General features: G+C 39.3%; 1 protein-coding gene across 1 annotated transcript in view; it reads right to left on the bottom strand.

Moving 5' to 3' along the window:
* MRC1 (mannose receptor C-type 1) overlaps nt 1–19,178 on the bottom strand; it is a 107,479-nt gene that overhangs the window by 27,699 nt on the left and 60,602 nt on the right. The window contains exons 13-21 of the mRNA XM_008999998.4: nt 16,058–16,185; nt 15,203–15,290; nt 13,615–13,759; nt 11,988–12,029; nt 10,574–10,737; nt 6,788–6,855; nt 3,679–3,779; nt 2,847–2,989; nt 2,343–2,457 (exon numbers count right to left, since the gene is read on the bottom strand). Coding sequence (XP_008998246.3) covers nt 2,343–2,457; nt 2,847–2,989; nt 3,679–3,779; nt 6,788–6,855; nt 10,574–10,737; nt 11,988–12,029; nt 13,615–13,759; nt 15,203–15,290; nt 16,058–16,185 — 994 coding nt within the window. The remainder of the gene's footprint in view (nt 1–2,342; nt 2,458–2,846; nt 2,990–3,678; nt 3,780–6,787; nt 6,856–10,573; nt 10,738–11,987; nt 12,030–13,614; nt 13,760–15,202; nt 15,291–16,057; nt 16,186–19,178) is intronic.

Below are 19,178 nucleotides of genomic sequence, written 5' to 3'. Positions count from 1 at the left end.
AGCCTAGGCAACATATCAAGACCCTCTCTCTACAAAAAAATTTAAAAATTAGCCAGGTAATTTGAGTCCCAGCTACTCAAGAGGCTGGAACCGGATTACTTGAGCCCAGGAGTTGAAGGCTGCAGTGACCTATAATTGGATCACTGCTCGTCAGCCTGGGTGACCAGGTGAGACCCTGTCTCTAAAAAGAAAAGGGCATGGAAAGAAAAGCACACTGCTATGTGTGTTCCTACGCAACTGTCTTGCATGCTCTGCTCATGTACCCCAAAACCTAAAATCCAATAAAAATTTAAAAAAAAAAAAAAAAAAGGGCATGGATAGATATTTACTTTGGTTTGATTTTGTTTTCTAAATAAGATCATAACTTTTGCCCTATCCCCAGCTTGAAATAAAACGTGGAAAAGCTCTACCTGCCAAGATTCAGCACTTTTTTCCTGCCAAGAACCACAATAAGAATTCAACGACGTGTGTCTGTTTTGCCAGGAATAATGTTATTTTATCTGAAAATTGTTTCCTTCTGCACATCTCTACTATCCAGTTTCAATTTCATTATGCCAGGAATCAGCACTTTGTGGTTAAGAGAGGAAATCAATTACTGTGTTTCTCTGTGGGGTAGCTGAGCCCAAAATGGGGTAGGCCAGTTGGAGAAACGTAAATGTTACGTTCTTATACTGTGTGCTTTGGTCTGACCCTTTTCTTTCAGTGCCTGACAAATTGCTCAGCTTGTCAAATGTTCTCAGTGAAAGCTTGGTTGATTTATTGTACAACATGTTCTAAGAGAGCACATGGCGGCATTCAGAAAGCCAAATAAACTTTTGAGAGAGCACCCTACATGATTCTAAAGTCTTTCTTATTTCCTTTGTTTTTCTTATATTTTCCTTCTCATGTCATTTTTGAAATACATGATTCTAGAAGTCAGATAATCTAAGAACCAAAAGAGAAACTACAGAATATTCAGTCTATATGTCTCCTACCATGTCCTTATAAAGTTATATATACAACTAACAACTGTTGAGCATCTTCTATGCTATATAACAGCCAACATACAGGACAATCTAGCATCGACTTGAGTATTTTCCAGTATAAGAATTTTCAAAGCCCTTTAGAAACTCCACCTTCCTCATAAATCCATCTATACAATCGATTCTGTAACAATGCACCCCTAATTTTGAGCCTGAATCTATTTCCCTGTGACCGTCACTCATTGGCTCCAGGCCTTCCATCTGAGGCGACACAGGGTGATCCTTTAAAGTCCACATCCTCTTTTCCAAGCTGTAAAACCTGAGGGTCTTTCAACCCTGACTCATTTGCAGTGATTTCCAAACTCTATCAGTTTAGTCTGAATCTCCTGCAGTTGGTCAACACCTCCTTAAAGGGGGAGTCACAATTTAACCTAATACCTATTTCTGTGGAGGCATCCACAGAAAGATCATGTAGAAATGGTGGGTACATTTCTTTTCATGACAATATCATGATATTTACCATCTGCTCTATGGATATGGTGACTATTCTCCTTCATAGTTCTGGTTTATTTTCATGTTTTATCAAAAACTGTTTTGAAGACAGGTATGGTGGCTCACACGTGTAATCCTAACACTTTGGGAGGCTGAGGTGGGGGTTTAAGACCAGCCTGGGCAACATAGTGAGACTCTGTCTTAAACAACAACAACAACATTAAAAAAAAATTAGCCAAGCATTGTGGCCCAGGCCTGTCCCAGCTACTCAGAAGACTGAAGCAACGGGATTGCTTGAGCTTAGGAGTTCAAGACTGCAGTGAGCTATAATCACACCACTGCACTCCAGCCTGGGCAACAAAGTGAGAAATTGCCTCAAAAAAAAAAATCAAAATTTTTTCAAAGTTCATATTTAAAATAGAAGTTTTGCTGTGTTACAAGTTGTGTGATCAAGTGACTAGAAGAGCAATAAATGGGAAAGCAGCAATTTTTCATCTTAATTCTTAACTTCTCTTCTTTGATTCTTTGGGTGCAAACTGATTTGGTAGAAAGCTGGACATGCGTGGGCTTGATTCCCAGCTCTACTGCTTAATAGGCAAGCTCCTTCACTCAAAGGTCTCTACACACCATTTCCCCATTCACAAAATGGGTTCATAATACTGCTTCTGAGAGTTGTGATGACTTTATATAAGGACTTCATATAAAATAAACAGCCCAATATGGGCTGTAATTGAGTAAAATAGCTTCAATAAGCATTTGATTTTTCCCCACTTTCTTAGCTTTTACACTGGAAAACAAAAAAGTCATTTACTGTCAGCAATATTTTACCATTTTGCAGTCAAAATTCCGTATTTAAATGCATCACTGACTGCAAAATGGCCTACATACCTTGCTCTTTTTCATTTTGTATGGAGGCAAGATTCCCCCCAAAGCCTATACAAGCTTTTCGTGCCTCTTGCCAATTTTTTCTTTCTTCTTTAACAAATCCAAAGATTTTGAAACACTGAGATGAAAGGAGGAGGGGAGAAAAACCATAGGGGTTAATTAAAGACGATAAACTTTGCTCTACAAAAAGCAAAATTATTCATGAAGATGACAGCTAAATCAGAATTTTCTCACAACCAACTGGAGATTTTTAAAATTGTTAGTTTTATGATCCACCCCCTTTCTTTGCAAAGTTTTACCCTTCCTTGGGATAAGGGGTGCATGGATGCAAATAATATCTCAAGCATGCTCTCAGTTTCCATAGAGCGTTTGTCACGCGAATCTTCACCTAGCCTTGCCAAAAATTTTCTAAACTGATGAGGTTAGCAAAACTTAGCTTTGAGCTGAAAGATCTGCATCACTCTCCATGCTGATCAGTACCAAGATTGCGACTGATTCTCCTAGTACCTTGTTGTTGTAGAAATTCCAATCTTCCTTGCATCCCGACGGGACCGAAGGTATGGTAGGCGTGACTGTGGCATTGATGCTACTGTTATGTCGCTGGCAAATGAAGGCATTTGGATAGCCACAGTTAATGTCATTCCAAAACCCTGGCAAAGAAAAAAATAGTTCGATTTACATGTTTATGTTTAAAAGCATTATTTTTAAAAATATATTTGTATTCTACAAAAATTCTCAAAAATTATTTAGACTGTAATCAAACTTTATTTTTACATGTGACTAGAGGTATCCATGCAATATCCTTTTGTTCTTTTACTTAAAGTAATAATAGCTCTACTTTACAGAGAGCATTCTAGGAAACAAGCATGGTCTTGATATTGAAGATGTATTATCTAAATGCTAATAGCTAATATTAATAATCTAACAATAGCTAAGCTTTGCATACACCAAGCATCTGCATAGTATTTTCGATGTGTGATTTCATTTTACCTTCTTAATAATCTACAGATTCTGTCATTATTCCCATTTTGCAGAATAATAAAGAGCTACAGAGAAATAAAGGAGATAGGTGAACAAATTCCGGATTATTTTTTTCAAATTAGAACGTGAAAAAATGGTTTCTAATTTGGGAGGAATTGAGGAGATTAATTATGTCATTTACTAATGTAAATATGAAGCCTCCATTCTTCTTATAAATTGAACTGTTATGCTGCTAAAATTAGAATTATCCTTTATTCTATCTTTTTATCTTGCCTAAAGGAAGCACGTACCTTTAGTCTAGGGATGTGGCAAATGACACCACACCACAAAGCAAACTCAAGATGCAATACTTGCCTACCTGAATTTGAATACATGGTCACACAGTTTTCATCCTCGTTTGCAAAATTGGGTTCACCTGTGGCCCAAGACACATAATCCACTTTGCTTCCATCCATCCAACTGGAAAAGAAAATTCAGGCATTTTGCAATGATCCAATCATTAGAATAATTGGATACAGTCCAGGTGCAGGTGGCTCACGCCTGTAATCTCAGCACTTTGGGAGGCCAAGGTGAACAGATCACCTGAGCCCAGTAGTTCGAGACTAGCCTGTCCAACATGGTGAAACCCCTTCTGTACTAAAAATGCAAAACAAAAAAAAAATTAGCCTGGTGTGGTGGTGGACTCCTGTAATTCTGGCTACTGGAGAGGCGGAGGCTGGAAAATCACTTGAACCAGGAGGCAGAGGCTTCAGCGAGCAAGATCGTGCCATTATATTCCATCCTGGCCAACAAAAGTGAAACTCCAGAAAGAGAAAGAGAGAGAGAGAGAGAGGAGAGAGAGAGAGAGGAGACAGAGAGGAGAGAGAGAGAGAGAGAGAGAATAATTGTCTACAGCCTACTGGTGGGACAGGACAAGTCAACCTAGAAGAGAGAGACAGTGGCAGGAAAACCCCCAATGCCTGAATGTTCATTGTGTCCCATGCATCATGCTTCTCGGTAGCAACCCTGATGCCATGGCCAGGCTATCCTTTCTTCCCTCCCAGGAAGAAACCACCTTTAGTAGCAAAGTGGAGACTTCAATTACTCTGGAAGTAAGCCAGAGACAAAAATCCTCCCATGATACTCCCGGGCATGATTTCCACAAAACCAAACCACTCATGGAGAGACAGAGTGTATAGAATTTCTCATTAGGCTCATTATCTGATTCTCATATTTACTCTAGTTCCTTGTAATGTAGGTGGGCTAAATTTATGTCTATAAATTACAGAAATTCAGAGACTGTGAGAACCAGAAGGGGACTGACCATGAGATCATCAAATTTGACCTTTTCACTTTTGAAATGATAAAATGATGTTCCTTGTCCAAAGGAACATCCAACATTTTAGCTGTTATAAAATAACGACTCGGTGGGGTATGGTGGTGCTTGACTATGGTCCCAGCTACTCGGGAGGCTGAAGTGAAAGCATTGCTTGAACCCAGGCTTTCGAGGCTGCAGTGAGCTGTGATCACCCCACTGTACTCCAGCCTTGGCAATAGAGCGAGACCTGTCTCAAAAACGAAGAAGAAGAGGAGAAAGAAGAAGAAGGAGGAGGAGAAGGAAGAAGAAGGAGGAGGAGAAGGAAGAGGAGGAGGAAGAGGAGGAGGAGGAGGAGGAGGAGGAGGAGGGGAGGAGGAAGAGAAGGGGAGGAGGAAGAGGAGGAGGGGAGGAGGTGGAGGGGAGGAGGAAGAGGAGGAGGGGAGGAGGTGGAGGGGAGGAGGAAGGAGGAGGAGGAAGAGGAGGAGGGGAGGAAGAGGAGGAGGGGAGAAGGAGGAGGAGGGGAGGAGGAAGAAGACGGGAGGAGGAGGAGGAGGAGGGGAGGAGGAAGAGAAGGGGAGGAGGAAGAGGAGGAGGGGAGGAGGTGGAGGGGAGGAGGAAGAGGACAGGAGGAGGAAGAGGAGGAGGGGAGGAGGTGGAGGGGAGGAGGAAGGAGGAGGAGGAAGAGGAGGAGGGGAGAAGGAGGAGGGGAGGAGGAAGAAGACGGGAGGAGGAAGAGGAGGAGGGGAGGAGGAGGAGGATGGGGAGGAGGGGGGATGAGGAGGAGGAGGAAGAGGAGGAAGAAGAAAAGAAGGAGGAAGAGGAGGAAGAAGAAAAGAAGGAGGAAGAGGAGGAGGGGATCTTGAATTTAGGTCTCTGTTGCTCAAAGATGGCAACAGCAGTCCCCTGGACACACGAGGCTAAAAAATCTGTACACGAGCCATGAAGACAGAGCTCATCTTCGAACTCTAGAGAATATGAGTATTCATGTACAAGGGAAAAAAAAACCTAAAATGCATAAATTTCCTCATGTCCCTACAGCTTTTTCTAGCTCCTATATTTAATAGAAAACGGTACAATCATTCTTTTTTTTGCTTTGTTTTTTGTTTTGTTTTGTTTTGTTTTTGAGACAGAGCTTTGCTCTTGTTACCCAGGCTGGAGTGCAATGGCGCGATCTCGGCTCACCACAACCTCCGCCTCTTGGGTTCAGGCAATTCTCCTGCCTCAGCCTCCTGAGTAGCTGGGATTACAGGCATGCACCACCATGCCCAGCTAATTTTTTGTATTTTTAGTAGAGACGGGGTTTCACCATGTTGACCAGGATGGTCTCGATCTCTTGACCTCGTGATCCACCCGCCTCGGCCTCCCAAAGTGCTGGGATTACAGGCTTGAGCCACCGCGCCCGGCCCACAATCATTCTTTTAAGGGAAAAGTATTGTCCAGGCACGGTGGTATAATCGTAGCACTTTGGGAGTCCAAGGCGGGCGGATCATGAGGTCAGGAGATTGAGAACATCCTGGCCAACACAGCGAAACCCTGTCTCTACGAAAATACAAAAAATTAGCTGGGTGTGGTGGCGCATGCTTGTAGGTCTAGCTACGTGGGAGGCTGAGGCAGGAGAAGGACTTGAACCCAGGAGGCAGAGGTTGCAGTGAGCCAAGATCGTGTCGCTGCACTCCAGCCAGGTGACAGAACAAGACTTCGTCTCAAAAATAAATAAATAAAAAGGGAAAATATTTCATGCAATTGAAAGTGTGCTTCAAAATAGTGCTGCTAACACAGGAACTGGGATTAGGAAAGGATAGGTTCCCGGCAGCAAGGTTAGCAAGGTTAGCATCCCAGATGAGACTGTAAATTTTTAAACGAATTCAGCATTTGTATATGTCTAAAACAACAATGCTTTAGTAAATGATTTACTGACAGAGGACATCTGAAAACAAAGAAAAATGTAGTTTTGCAAAACCGAATCCAATTTTGAGTTGTTTGGAATTTACGGTGCTGAAAATATTTAACAGAATTACTTTAAATTATTTGTCTTAAGTTTTTTTTTTCGACTGAGAATGCTGTAGGATCTTTAAAAATGCATCCCACGAGGCGAAAATCTCAAAGTAACTCATAGGTATTTGTCAGAATGCTACCCCAAGCAAAACTGCTTTTAGCTTGATTTACTCACGCAAACGTTTTATCCAAGCTGATCAATAAACCAATAAAATATGTGGACTGTGCATCATTTCTGTTTACCTGAAACATGGAAGTTTACATATAGTTTAACTTCAAATCACACAATCGGCAAGTTCTTAAACAAAACGTACATATTAATGAGGCAGCCTAATCGAAACCTTTTCTGGAAAGGAATTTATGCAGAAATGTAGTGCATTCTACATTATGTTCTACCTAGAAATAAAAAAGTAAAAATATGAACACATTTCAATAATTTGAATTTGTAAAGCAGGAGTCTTTTCTTTGATGCATAATCTTATAATCCTGACTGGCTACTTTGTTTTAAAGAATGTCTTCAATAATGTAACTATTGTAGGCATTTAATATTATAGAGAATGATTTAAGGTATTTGCCTTACAAATTCGAGTTATTAAATTGTGTGAAAATTTTTCTTACTTATATAAGAATAATCATATACATGATTTATGCTACATCATTATAAATATATATCATTATAATAATAAATATATATCATTATAAATATATGATATATGTAAAATAAATCGATATGTCAAATATATATATTAAAAATAATAACTCTGTGGGACATGGTGGTGCACACCTATAGTCCCAGCTACTCAGGAGGCTGAGGTGAAAAGATTGATATGTATAATATAATATACATTATGCATATATTAATATATTGTATATACATTTATGTATTTATTTTATATATATTATTCAAATATTTATTTTATATATTTTTATGTATAGATTACATATCTATTATAATTTATATCTGTGTATGAGCCAGAAGGATATATCTGTTCTTCAAACTTGGGAGAACATGTATATTCATGAACAAGGAAAGGAACCCCAAAATGTACTAATTTCATTATAATGTACTATTTCACTATATAGATATAGATATATTTGATTTTGATATATATAGGTGCAATATTAGAAAACATCTTGAGAATTTCAAAGCAAGTTATATCCGCAAGACGATGTTAAGTCAGAGTACACTCTAGTACCTTTATAAATCAAATGAATTTTTAGTCTTCCAGGATTGTTGGACTTATTTTTTCCTGAACTCTCTGTTAACCTCCTCTGTGGCAGTGTGGCCATGAAGAATTTTAATCAGAAAGATACTGAGCAAAGCGCTCTGAGAAAAAATATATTATACCTTCAGTGATAGGTGAATCAATGGTATCGCAATTTTGTCACAACCGAGAAAGATGACTATAATAAATAATCGAACTGTGTTATATGTTGGCCAACAATTTGGGCCAAGTAAGCCAGATTTTTAAATTAAAAATTAAGCTGTATGATACACCAAGGGTCCAGGACTGACATATAACAATGAGTTAAGAATTTCAATCTTTGCAAATCAGATTAGTGAACTCAAAGCCATCAAGTATGGATCGTCACAAAATTCAAGCTAAAAAATGGTTCTGGGGCTGGGCACAGTGGCTCAAACCTGTAATCTCAGTAATTTGGGAGGCCGAGGCAGGTGGATCACTTGAGGTCAGGAGTTGGAGATGAACCTGGCCAACATGGTGAAACCCCGTTCCTACTAAAAACAAAATATTAGCTGGGCGTGGTGGCGGGCACCTGTAATCCCAGCTACTTGGAAGGCTGAGGCAGGAGAACTGCTTAAACCTGGGAGGCGGAGGTTGCAGTGAGCAGCAGTCACACCACTGCACTCCAGCCTGGGTGACAGAGTGAGACTCATCTCATTCATATTAAATGATATTGCCCATTCAATATCACAATGACTAGGCAAAAACTGGAAGCATTCCCTTTGAAAATTGGCACAAGATAAGGATGCCCTCTCTCACCACTCCTATTCAACATAGTATTGGAAGTCTAGCCAGCGCAATCAGGCAAGAAAAAGAAATAAAGGGTATTCAGTTAGTAAAAGAGGAAGTCAAATTGTCCCTATTTGCAGACGATATTATTGTATGTTTAGAAGACAATCATGTCGTGTCAGCCCAAAATCTCTTAAGCTGATAAACTTCAGCAAAGTCTCAGGATACAAAATCAATGTGCAAAAATCACAAGCATTCCTATGCACCAATAACAGATAGAGAGCCAAATCATGAGCAAACTCCCATTCACAATTGCCACAAAGAGAATAAAATACCTAGGAATACTACTAACAAGGGATGTGAAGGACCTCTTCAAGGAGAACTACAAACCACTGCTCAAGGAAATAAGAGAGGACACAAACAGATGGAAAAGCATGGATAGGAAGAATCAATATTGTGAAAATGGCCACACTGCCCAAAGTAATTTATAGATTCAATGCTATATAATAATAATAATAATAATAATAATAATAAAGAATATACATGAAGAAGGCTGGGCACAGTGGCTCATGCCTGTAATCCCAGCACTTTGGGAGGCCAAGGTGGGTGGATCATCTGAGGTCAGAACTTCAAGACCAGCTTTGCCAACATGGTGAAACTCTATCTCTACTAAATATACTGAAGTTAGCCAGGCGTGGTGGCATGCACCTGTAGTCCCAGATACTTTGGAGGCTGAGGCAAGAGAATTGCTTGAACCTGGGAGTCAGAGGTTGCAGTGAGCCGAGATCACACCACTGTATTCCAGCTTGGGCAGCAGAGCAAGACTCCTTCTCAAAAAAACCAAAAAATCAAAAAAGGATATTCTCGAAGTCTTAATCCAGCTACCAACAGGCAATGTCCCAGAAGACTGTAACCTTATAGGGACTTGTGCACTAGGGAATAAATTGTTTGTTGAAACTGAGGGGGAAAAAAGTAACTAATTTTTGGTACTGCCTCAACAATAAAAGACTGAGTTCTGCAATTGTGCACTAAATATTTAAACAATAGAGGGTAACTTCTGTTACAGTCTCCTCGTCCTCCTGCATTCCCATCTTTACCTTGACCTCTGGAGGTGCAAATTCAGCACATAATTAGAAATTGTGCTATGGGGTAGCAATTATAGACACTATGTTTATCATATGTCACTGTTTCAACCTTAAATCAATGATGTTCTATGAAAAAATGCTCAACATCACTAATTATCAGAGAAACACAAATCAAAATCACAATGTGACACCATCTCACTCCTGCAAGAATGACCATAATTAAAATATCAAAAAATTAGATGTTGGCATGGATGTGGTAAAAAGGGAAAACTTTCACACTGCTGGTGGGAATGGAAACTAGTACAACCACTATGGAAAACAATATGAAGATTCCTCAAAGTAGACATATCATTTGATCCAGCAATCCCACTACTGAGTATCTACCCAAAGGCAAAGAAGTCATTATATGAAAAAGACATTTGCACACACAGGTTTACAATATTGTACAATTTGCAATTGCAAAAACATGGAACCAGTCTAAATGTTCATCAGCCAATGAGGAGATAAAGAAAATGTGGTATTGACATACCACGGAATACTACTCAGCCATAAAAAGGAATGAAATAATGACATTCACAGCAACCTGAATGGAGTCAGAGGCCATTATTCTAAGTGACGTAACTCAGGAATGGAAAACCAAACATCATATGTTCTCACTCATAATTGGAAGCTAAGCTATGAGGATGCAAAGGCATAAGAATGATACAGTGGACTTCGGGGACTCGGGGACAGGTAAGAGGGGGTGAGGGATAAAGACCTATACATTCAGTACAGTGTACACTGCTGGGGTGATGGTGGTAACAAATCTCACAAATCACCACTAACAAACTTTTCCATACAACCAAACACTACCTGTTCCCCAAAAACTATTAAAATTTTTTAAAAGATTACTGATGTTCTTACATATTTCCACAGAAACTTCTTTTCACTTTCACTCTGAATAGAAACAAGATCACCAAAATTCCTCTTGCAAAATGCTCGCGCATTGTCCATGGTTTCCTTTTCTTTGCTGAAATAATACTGGTGGTCTTTGTAAATAACCCACCCATCTTCAGTGACTGGTGGATCTGAAAAGTTAATGACAAAAAGCAAAGAGTTTTCCTTAGACAAATTCAAGCATCTGGTGTGTATAGCACACAAAAGGGAAAGGGATAGAGTAGCTACATCAAGAGGTATCTGCAACTCTGACAGACCAGAATAGCAGAATGTCTACATCAAATACAGACATTTGAACCCTCAGGTCAGGTATCCAGTGTATATCAATTCAGTAAAAATGACCTATTTTGTATTCCCAGCTAAGTTCCATATGTCATTATTGGGTAAAAGAACTCCCAGTGTCACTTTCATCAATACAATAGCATAGCTTGGAGGATTTATATACAATGCACCTAAAATGCTCTAGATCAAAGGAGTGGGAACCATGAGAAAGTGGCTTTTACCCCAGTATACGAAGAAGAGAAAAACTTCTAATAGATGAACTTGGGTGATTCAGGGTAGAAGAAAGGGATTCATGTATCAAGTGGGTGCCTGAAGCTTTTTGCAACCCACAGGATTCCATAATTCTGTGCTACAGTAGGCTGAACAAAAGCCCCCCAAAGATATCTAGTTCCTAATCCCTGGAACCTATGAATGTTAGCTTATGTGGAAAATGGGACTGCATAGGCATAATTAAGTTAGAATCTTGAGATGGGAGAGTTATCTTGGATTGATTAGGTGGGCCTAAATGTAACAACAAGTACCTGTATGGAGTGGGATGGAGGGAGATTTGACTACAAGAGAAGGAGGCAATGTGATCACTGGAACAAGATGCTACATTGCTGGTTTTGGAGGAAGGAGCCATGGGCTGGTGGTTCATATAATGCAGCTCTAGATGCTGGTAAAGGCAAGAAAAGAGATTCTCCTTTTCAGCCCCTACAGGGGGTATGGTCCTGCCAACATCTGGATTTTGGCATGGTGAACCTGATTTCAGATTTCTAACTTCCAGAACTGTAAGAGAGTAACTGTGTGTTATTTTAAGTCACCCAGTTCCTGGTAATTGGTTACAGCAACCACTGGACACTAATATATGTGCTAAAGATGGAGGAACCCAGGACCTTGGAACTGATTCATGAACCCTTGATAAACTGTATTAGCACGCCTTATGTTTGTGCATATGAGCTTCTCTCCGAAGAGGAAGACCCAAACTTCCATGATATTCTCACTCAAAGGTATTAAGGACTTCTGCTCTACCTTCCCAGGGCAAGTAACTTTTTCACTGAGAAAGGAGAGAGACAGGGAAAGGGTTATCAGTATAGAGATCAGGAAATAAAACACCTACTGTCTTGAGGAGCTGGCGTTGGCTCAGGTTTTGGCGTTTGTCCTATAAAACAAGAGAAAAGTAGAAATACCGTGTGCTGAAACTTCTGCTCATTACATTTCCTTCCATTTTCTCTATTTTCACTCTTTTCATTAGTCAATATTGTTAAAATCTCGGTTATTCTCTTTTTTCCCCTTCCCTTTCTTTCTCCAATTTGTACATCATGCCACGGAGAGGAGAATGAAGAAAAAGAGAATTAGAAGTCAAGAATTAAACAAACTAGGTACAATAATGGCCACCAGATACCAAAACACAGTTTGCAGGCACAAGTAGCATCATAAAAAGGGAAAAAAAGGAACACAAGTTTTGGAATCAGAGGCCTGGCTTTAAATCCCAAGCCTGGGTTTAAATCATTTAGCCTGAATTTTGTTGACTGAACAAAATAGATTGTGAAAATATGTGAGCTATTGGTATGTAATAGGTGCTTAAGAGATGTTAGTTTTCTAGTCATACATCTTATAATTAGCTGTGAAATTATTTATGATTTCATGATTTGAAACGATTAAATGTGAAATATTGATAAAATAGAAAACTTATTTTCTTTAAGCAAATCTGTTTTTCTTAAATGCATGGTTTACTAAAAGTTAAATGAAATGTTTTGCTTTCCAGGTGGTTAATGATATATCTGGATTGTGTTAGAAGCTCATAAAGGGACTCAGGTTACTTAGCTTTTGGGTTGATGAACTTAACATCTGTAAGAGTAGAGCTACAATAATGCAAAAAGGATACTAGCCGTTGGTAGCTAAGAGACCTTTAAAGGACAACTGGCCACCACTGACTTCTTCTATTCTGGAATCTTTGAAAGCAATACTCTAAGCAGGAGGATGGAAAAGAAACAGAGCAGTAAGGCATCTCCAGCCGTGGAGTTGCAATGGTTGCCAAGATTCTCTATCAGCAGGGGGCAACGCAGTCCCATTTATCCATTTACAACAGAGGTGTTGATGTATATTTTGGTTAGAAGGTACGGTTGTTTATTTGCTCATTGGTTTGTTGTTTTCTCTTAATGTTAGAACTCGGATCTTCTGTCTTGACTTGGATATGCAGAACTTTCTGAGTCCCAGATAATGACTGCCAGCATGCATATTGTTTGACCATCAATAACATGGTGGGGCTAATAGCATCAGAGGTCACTCCAGGGTGATTGTTCACTGTGTTGAACACTTATCCGAGAAATCAATACTTAGAATGTTCAGACTTGGGGAAACGTTCACCTATTTGATGATTAACACAGGTCAGAAGGTGAAAATTCCAAAACGGAAATTGCATTTGCATTATTCTGTTTACAGCGTAGGATACCCACAGACTTCCGCTGCTATTGAACCTGGGCCAGGATCAGAGCTGCTCGTGGGAACTATTTGGGAGAACGTGACTCTTGCCCAGAATTCCCGGGTGGCCTTTTGATCTTCTGCGTTCCTTTGGCACATATCTGTGCTTACCGACTTCATCCTTATCCTGTGCAGTGATGGCCCTTGACAGTTCCCTGATTATGTTATTTTGTTTGTTTGCTTCTGCTAATAAAGGAAAGATACTGGGGTGTCAGGAGGTTCGTCTGCCAAGCTGATATAAAGGAGAAAATAGGTGATCGTACCTCTGTGTATCTGGCAAATCCAGTTGTTAAGGTGTTCACAGTTAATATCATTCCAAGTCATACCAGGTTCACCTTTCAGCTCACCACAGTATTCAACATTTTGATAATTATTAGGTTCTCCAAAAGCCCAGTTTTCATATGAAACCTGTATTAGAAAAACCAGACTAGCACAGTTAACCATTTATGTCAGGCCAATGACAATCATTTCATCCAAATAGAAAAGGAAAGATGTTCACACTTATTTTTTTCACAATAACTTTGCCTTTTTTTTTTTTTTTGGAGATGGAATTTCACTGTTGTCACCCAGGCTAAAGTACAGTAGTGTGATCTTGGCTCACTGCAACCTCTGCCTCCTTGGTTCAAGCGATTCTCCTGCCTCAGCCTATCAAGTAGCTGGGATTATAGGCACCCACCACCATGCCCAGCTAATTTTCATATTTTTGGCAGAGACGGAGTTTCACCATGTTGGCCAGGCTGGTCTTGAACTCCTGACCTCAGGTCATATACCCACCTCGGCCTCCCAAAGTGCCGGGATTATAGGTGTGAGCCACTATACCCAGCCAATAGCTTTGCTTTGAAAGCACAGTTTGCAAACATGTGTAGAAAAGAAACAGCTTTCATTACATGGAAACCTGAGATGTTGAATAGAGTACCTAATGATTATTATAAAATTTTCTTTACTCTTATAAATAGAATGGATCCAAGGACCACAAAGGGAGGGTTTACATATAGAAAAACTTGGCAACAAAGTTCCACTTCTCCATGTTGGGAGTTCCTAAATTTACAACCCACAGGAAAGAATAATATTTCAGTGCATTGTTGGAAGTTTCCTCTTTATTAAATGTGTAAGATAAAGAAATATAATTAATTCTTCTTGCAGAAGAAAAAGACTCATAAAATAGTGCTTACAGAACTACTAAACTTTGCCAAATTGAACAGTAGAAACAGAGGCCCTGCATTTAGGTCCTCTATGGAGTTTTCAGTGTGGAATCATAACCCACAGGGTTTTGGTCTAAGCACAGAGAAATGTTTTCCTGAGATTTAAATATAAAATCCAAATGTCAATGAAGTCATCAAATAAAGCCTTGAAAAGTTGCTGGTGGAAGAAACACTGAAATTAAGAGGTAGAACTGAAATTGTCCAAAATCACTTCTTGTGATGACTAGGGCTTCTAGATGTTGCCAGCATGTGCTAGAATCTCTAGCTTCTTCATTCCGGGGAATGAGGAAGTCTGAGGAAGCCTAATCATTGTTAATGAGAATATAAAAAATGTTTCCATTTCTCCTGATCAGTAAGAGGCTATAAAGCACTCAAGTTTTAGGAAGTTTACCTGCACATCAATTTTGCACGGCCAAATAAACATAGTATTTTTTTTATAAACTAGTGGAATGAGTTTTCATTTTCTTTCTTTTCTTTTATCCGGTCAATCATCACTATTCTTTGAATGAACAGAACTGAACTGTATCAGGGCAGGATAGTGGCTATCATAACGGCCTGTCTTACTAAAAGTTTGGATTAAATAAAAAGATAACACAAAAATAAATACATGATAAAGTAAGAAAGTAATATAGTAAGGCAAATTACTCACAGGAGAACCATCACTCCAAGTAAAGCCTTCTGAAGGGCTTCCGTATGTCAATCCCAACCAAAACAGTTCATGGTAGCTTCCACTAGCTCTGTGAAATCCAAAACATAAGGAAAGCATACATTGTTACATGAAACAAGTTCAGTAACTTATGAGGGCTAACCACATTTGAAAGTTACCTCCAAAACCTAAATTAGTAGTACCCAAGTAAAGAGATTTAACAGCTAAAGAGAAGACTTATACGATAGATACAAGTTTTGGCAATATATTCCAAGACACCTATGATACCTCAACTTGCTAGACTATAAGATTTTACTTTCTTAAATAAATTTACTATCAACTGAATTTCACCAGTAATTCTCACACCTTGATATTTATAAAGGTGGTCTATATATTTCCAAACAAACCTTAGCCCAAGTACCTCTAAAACCAACTAATTTCTAGTCAAGCACATAATGATTTGTTGAACATCGACCTGGAAATTCTCTCTGCAGAAGCCCCTTTTCACTTCTCAGCTCTGGATAAAACTACTGATTCTCTCAAAAAACTGCAATAAACCTCCACAAATAACTTAAAAACAGGCCACTGCTTGAGAGTAAATAGTTGGATAGCATTGAAAGACAAATATGTATTGAGCATCTTGTACTTTTATAAAGCAAGTCATCGCAGAATTTACACTTATAAAATCAAAGGATTTGAAAGTGAAACCAGATCAAACAGGGCTCACAGATTTGGGAGATGATACAGGTGCCCAAACTAGCATCCTGAGCCAACAATTTTGGAAACAGACAAATTTTCTCAACTTCATAAGCACCAACTAGATAACCAAAAGGCGTAGTCCATAAAAACGACACTTACGTTATTAACCGCCATATTGTTTGCTGTTCCTCTTTGCTACTGATGCTAGCTAGGTCTCCACCCAGAGCTCGACAAAAATCTCGAGATTCAAACCACGTTTTCTTCTCATGTTTTCCTTTTGCAAATAGCTGAAGATGACATGGTTACAAAAATTATTTTATACTTTGTAGTTTCTCAAATTAAGAGAAACTATTATTTACTTTTGATAACAGTTCATTTACAGAAAAGCAAGACATTTCAATGACCCAAAACAATGTAATTCTTTTGCTTTAAAATCAATTTATGAGTGAATATTTGGGTGATATAACCTGGGGGATTATTTTGTTGAGAAAATTTTAGAAAATAAAATTATTTTATGACACAAGAGACATTAGATGAAAGTCTTAGGAGCTTTAGGCACATGGGTTAGGTACACAGCTCTTTCTGGAAGACAGTATTAACTTGGTTAAGTGTAAAAAGTGGCATTGAGATGGGAAAAAATGAAAGAAGCTTTTGATACAGAGAAAGTAAACATGAATAAGAAGAATTGTAAGGAAAGTAACTTTCTTAAAATTGTGCATAGCGTGTTACTGTGTTTAGCTTAAACAATGAATAACGTAGCAATGTTTCAACATTTTCTTGGTAATGTCCTTCAGTACTGCCTTATATTTTTCATATGGCTGTACATTTTAACAACTATTAAAGCACATGCAACCACAGACACCCATCTGGCAGGGAGTTATGAGCTAAATTTAAATTTAAAAGATTATATAATATAGGAATTGTGCCATATTATTCAGAGGACTGCAGAGAGAACAGTGAAATGCAGTCAACCCGTGACCATCTGGGACACACTCACCAGTATGGAAATAGTAAAAGAGGTATTTGTGGCCACTGACTTTTCTAATTCCCATGCATTACCCCTCATGAGTCATGGCCCCCATATCACAGGCTTGTGGGAAGAAGAATTTGCTTCCAACATCCATGGTTGCCCAAGTTGTCATTACGTAGCCGAAGACAACCTTCACCTTGACCCTAATTTGACTCAAGCTATCTGGACAAAGGCGTTTAAGTAAGTATCCACACATCAGTATATTCTAAGACACCTATGATACCTCAACTTGCTAGACTATAAGATTTTACTTTCTTAAATAAATTTACTATCAACTGAATTTCACTAATAATTCTCACACCTTGATATTTATAAAGGTGGTCTACATATTTCCAAACAAACCTTAGCCCAAGTACCTCTAAAACCACCTAATTTCTAGTCAAACACATAATGATTTGTTGAACATAGACCTGGAAATTCTCTCTGCAGAAGCCCCTTTTCACTTCTCAGCTCTGGATAAAACTACTGATTCTCTCAAAAAACTGCAATAAACCTCCACAGCTTAACATCCTCAGATGAAGGCTAGGAATAGGTGAATCTGGCCTTCATGGAGTAACTCAAAAGTTTCCAGAGGTAACAATAAAATACCTGATTTTCTTTGTGTCAGTCCTTAAATAATCCATTTACAAATCTCCTCTGTCTTAACCCAATACATCATCTTCTAGTAAATTATGTTACTAAGTCTGACGGCCAATCTGGATTGAAGATTTCACAGCTTCCTATATCTATTAGTGGGAGTGACCAGCTCAACTAACCACACTCCTCTTGTGTTAGAAAAGACTCCACAGCCTCATCCTGTTGCAAATTCTTCATGAGCCTTGCCAAACTGTCTTACAGGGCATGCCATGACCATACACCATTCAAAGGGATTGGATGGAAGAAGCCCAGAGAGAAGGACTAGTGGAGAACAGTATCACTAAGCAGTAGGCAGGTGATATAGTTTGACTCTGTGTCCCCACCCAAATCTCATCTCAAATTGTAATCCCCACATGTCAGGGAAGGGCCTGTGACCCCCATATTGAGGGAGGGAAGTGACTGGGTTATGAAGGCAGCTTCCCTCATGCTGTCCTTGTGAATGATTTCTCACAAGACCTGACGGTTTCATAAGTGGTAGCTTCTCCGAGGCTCTCAAATGCTCTTCTCTCCTCCACCCTTGTAAAGAAGGTGCCTGCTTCCCCATCTGCCTTAATTGTAAGTTTCCTGAGGCTTCCCCAACCATGTGGAACTGTGAGTCAATTAACTCTTTCTTTTTAAAATTGCCCAGTCCTGGGTAGTATCTTTATAGCAGTGCGAGAATGGACTAATACGGTAGGTACATTTCTGTATTTGGCTAAGTCTAACCTTCTCTAGAAAGGGTGTGACTTACAAAAGACAGAGAGAAAAAGACCCCAATCCTTAATTCACTGTGGTTTTTGTTTGTTAGTTTCTGGGTTTCTTCCTTGTTTTGTTTTGTGAATTTGATTGCATAAGGAGAAAATGGATGGCCCAACCTATGAATGTGTTAAATAGTGGTAGAATATCGAATTGTCATTTAATGGGCACTGAAAAGCCAAGTGCCCCAACCAATCATTTCTTTCCTTAATCCATCATTAAAATCATCAGGGTTTAAATCAGAAAAAGGGAGTATTCTCTTTGGAATACCTATGTGGCATGATTGTAGATTACTTTATCAATTTTGTTAGCTAAAACTTGGGCTCTAAGAGCATGGCAAAAAAAAAAAAAACGACTTGCAATAGAATAGCATGACAGGAAACAGAAATTTCTCTCAAGACAAAAAGAGGCTGGGTGCAGTGACTCATGTCTATAATCCCAGAGCTTTGGGAGGTCTGTATGGGAGGATCAGTTGATGCCAGGAGCTTAAGCCTAGCCTGGGCAACATAGTAAGACCCCATCTTTACATAAGATTTAAAAACTTAGCTGGGCATGGTGGTTCATACTTGTAGCTACTTGGGAGGCTTAGGTGGGAGGATCACTTGAGCCCAGAACTTTGAGGCTGTAGTGAGCCAGGACTGTGGCACTTTACCCAGCCTAGATGACAGAGCAAGACCCCAGAAGAGAAAGAGAAGGGGAGAGAGATAGAGGGAAGGAGGGAGGAAGGGAGAGAAGGAAGGAGGAAGGGAGGTCTAGAAAGCCTGGGAGACAGGAGGGAAGCAGAGAGGTAATAGTGGCAGAGCGGTGAGAAAAAAATCTTCTGTGAGTTGTGTTTGTGGGTCTAAATGCATCCACCCAAGAAAGTCTTCTAAAACAACT

The sequence above is a fragment of the Callithrix jacchus genome, chromosome 7 (assembly GCF_049354715.1).
Source record: "Callithrix jacchus isolate 240 chromosome 7, calJac240_pri, whole genome shotgun sequence".
In the NCBI taxonomy this organism is placed as follows: Eukaryota; Metazoa; Chordata; class Mammalia; order Primates; family Cebidae; genus Callithrix; species Callithrix jacchus.
This window is presented reverse-complemented; position numbering and strand designations above follow the sequence as displayed.